Here is a 2,496-nt window from a genome sequence, read left to right as displayed (position 1 = left end):
CTTTAGAGAGAGAGAGAGAGAGAGAGAGAGAGAGAGAGGGGGCGGGGATGGAGAACGGGCTAGTGAGCTGTTATTACCTGCTGTTTTATTTCGTTATGGAAACCATCAAAACATTTCATTGTGTTCAGAAAGATATGTTTCTCTGATCAACGGACTGATAATCATTTCTAGCGTCTCATTCACTATAGCATGCCTTATTTACTTAAATCTGACTCTCCCTTGTGAGTCTATGAAGTTGAGAAATAGTCTGTACTTAATAATGAAGAGGTTGTCAATGAAATACAGTACATGCATTTCATGATTTTCATCTTCAATGTTTCCGATTCATCACACGAGTTTAAAATTAACATTCCAGAAACATACATAAACACATTTTCTCTCTCTCTCTCTCTCTCTCTCTCTCTCTCTCTCTCTCAGAAAGCAGGAAGTAAAACAATTATAAGGTTTCTCTCTCTCTCTCTCTCTCTCTCTCTCTCTCTCTCTCTCTCTCTCTCTCTCTCTCTCATACATATACATGTGTACATATATGCATACATACATGACGAGCTTACCTTGAATCATAAACTTCTTGACAACCCGGTGGAACTTGGAGCCTTGGTACTTCTTGCCTTTGTAACCTTTGGTGGCGAAAGTGACGAAGTTCCTGACGGTTCGCGGAGCCGCCTCGCCGAACAGACCGAACACCATCTCACCCAAAGGCTTCCCGTCCCTCTCAACTAAGAAATATACTTCCTGAGTCACCTTGAAGTCACGGCTCTGTGGAAGATAGATAGGGGTGGATAGATAGATAGAGAACTATATAGATAGATAGATAGATAAATAAATAGAGAATATAGATATTGAAGTGATTGTCTTTTGTTTATAACTGGGATGAGCTGGTGCAGGGTATTAGGATATCATGGTGTCTATAGAACTGTCCCACCAATCACGCGCTTCCACTCATAGGGTCATTCTTGTTGCCACCAATGACGGCTTTCCACAGTCGATGCAGTCACGGATTCCTTTTGTTTTAGAGACAAATCACGCGTTCTTATACAGGCCCACGGTCATTTGTTAATATGGCTACTCAGTGGACAGAGGTCAAGCGAATAGTGCCAGTTTGCAGCTGGAAAAAGTCAGCATGTGAAGTATTTAGCAAAAGCAATATTCAAGATACGATATGCAGACGTACAGAAGAGGTTCCACATGTCTGTTGACAACGCCTCAAAACTGTACGCTGTACGCCTGAGAATCTCTTCACTCCACCCGTAAGACAAAAATGTGTTTCTTTTAGGTGGTGCGGTAATTTAGGTTAGGTTAGGATTGATATTAAGAATGACCTTAAGTCTATTGAAAGTAATCTAGGTAGTGCGGGGAAGTAATTCATATTATGCTCCAAGATTTAACGTGAACTTAACCATTCTCTGTGAGTGACAAGATTCCCACATGGAACCATATATCTGCCCTTGACGTGGATTGCGTGAGGAAGCACCGTGCACACACACGGCCAGCATAACCTACAGGCGTCTAGCTTATGATATTCCCTGTCTCAATATACATTCCACTGGGAACTAAACAACATACAAAAATTACTCTTCGAACCGACCTGCCATATTTAGTCAAATCAACAGTACCCGCTACACACACACACACACACACACACTTACATCAGAATGCATGTACGCCACCATAAGGAAGACATAGATCGTCGGCACAGTGACGATCCATATAAATAGTCGCGTAATAGTGATTTCGGGGAATCGGAACCTCATTTTGACGCTTCACTTCGCAAGCACTGATGAAACAGAGTTCAGAGCCTTCCCTCCCTTCTCTCTCCCTCTCTTCTTTGTGCTTTTTATCTTTGTCTGTATTTGGTGAACACTGGGGAGGATGGTACGAGCAGCGTCGGTCACTTATCCCAGAACAGAGAAAATATGAAGTTGAATAATCGAATAGGAGAGTGAGAGAAGTATTGCACGTCCAGCACCCCTCGCCGCCGCCACCACTACTGAGCGTATAGACAGAGAGAGATGGGGGGTGGAGAGAGATAAAGAGTACATCTATGGCTTCTTTTTTTCGTCTGACGCAAGAAGACACAAGGTTGCATGCTTGTGTGTCTGTTGAGGAGAGTGATGGCTGCTTTCGTTCCTTACCGTCACCTCTCTCTCCTATAAGTTGGTTCATACCTTAGGCATTATCTTTTTTCCTACCCGCTAGCTTATATCAGGGCAGTTTGATCGCCTCCTGCAGAGAACTGGCGTAGCTTGCTTATTTACTATCATCTATTCCGACAAAACTGCCCTCGTGGAATGAAGCATGCAGTCTTGTTCATATTCCCTACACTTAAAAGTTCTCTCTCTCTCTCTCTCTCTCTCTCTCTCTCTCTCTCTCTCTCTCTCTCTCTCTCTCTCTCTCTCTCTCTCTCTCTGTGTGTGTGTGTGTGTGTGTGAGAGAGAGAGAGAGAGAGAGAGAGAGTTGGTTATAAAATCGTTATAAGCAGTGAGTTTACATTCGAGG

The 2,496-nt window shown here is 43.2% G+C and overlaps 1 protein-coding gene across 1 annotated transcript in view; it reads right to left on the bottom strand.

Moving 5' to 3' along the window:
• Positions 1-1,976, bottom strand: part of LOC123517358 (peptidyl-prolyl cis-trans isomerase 6-like) — a 4,629-nt gene extending 2,653 nt beyond the window's left edge. The window contains exons 1-2 of the mRNA XM_045277372.1: positions 1,647-1,976; positions 552-756 (exon numbers count right to left, since the gene is read on the bottom strand). Coding sequence (XP_045133307.1) covers positions 552-756; positions 1,647-1,751 — 310 coding nt within the window. The 5' untranslated portion in view covers positions 1,752-1,976. The remainder of the gene's footprint in view (positions 1-551; positions 757-1,646) is intronic.
• Between the last annotated feature and the right edge of the window lie 520 nt (positions 1,977-2,496).

This window comes from Portunus trituberculatus, chromosome 42, assembly GCF_017591435.1.
Source record: "Portunus trituberculatus isolate SZX2019 chromosome 42, ASM1759143v1, whole genome shotgun sequence".
Classification (NCBI taxonomy): Eukaryota; Metazoa; Arthropoda; class Malacostraca; order Decapoda; family Portunidae; genus Portunus; species Portunus trituberculatus.
Note: the sequence above shows the minus strand (reverse complement) of the source record. Positions and strands in the feature narration are given on the sequence as shown.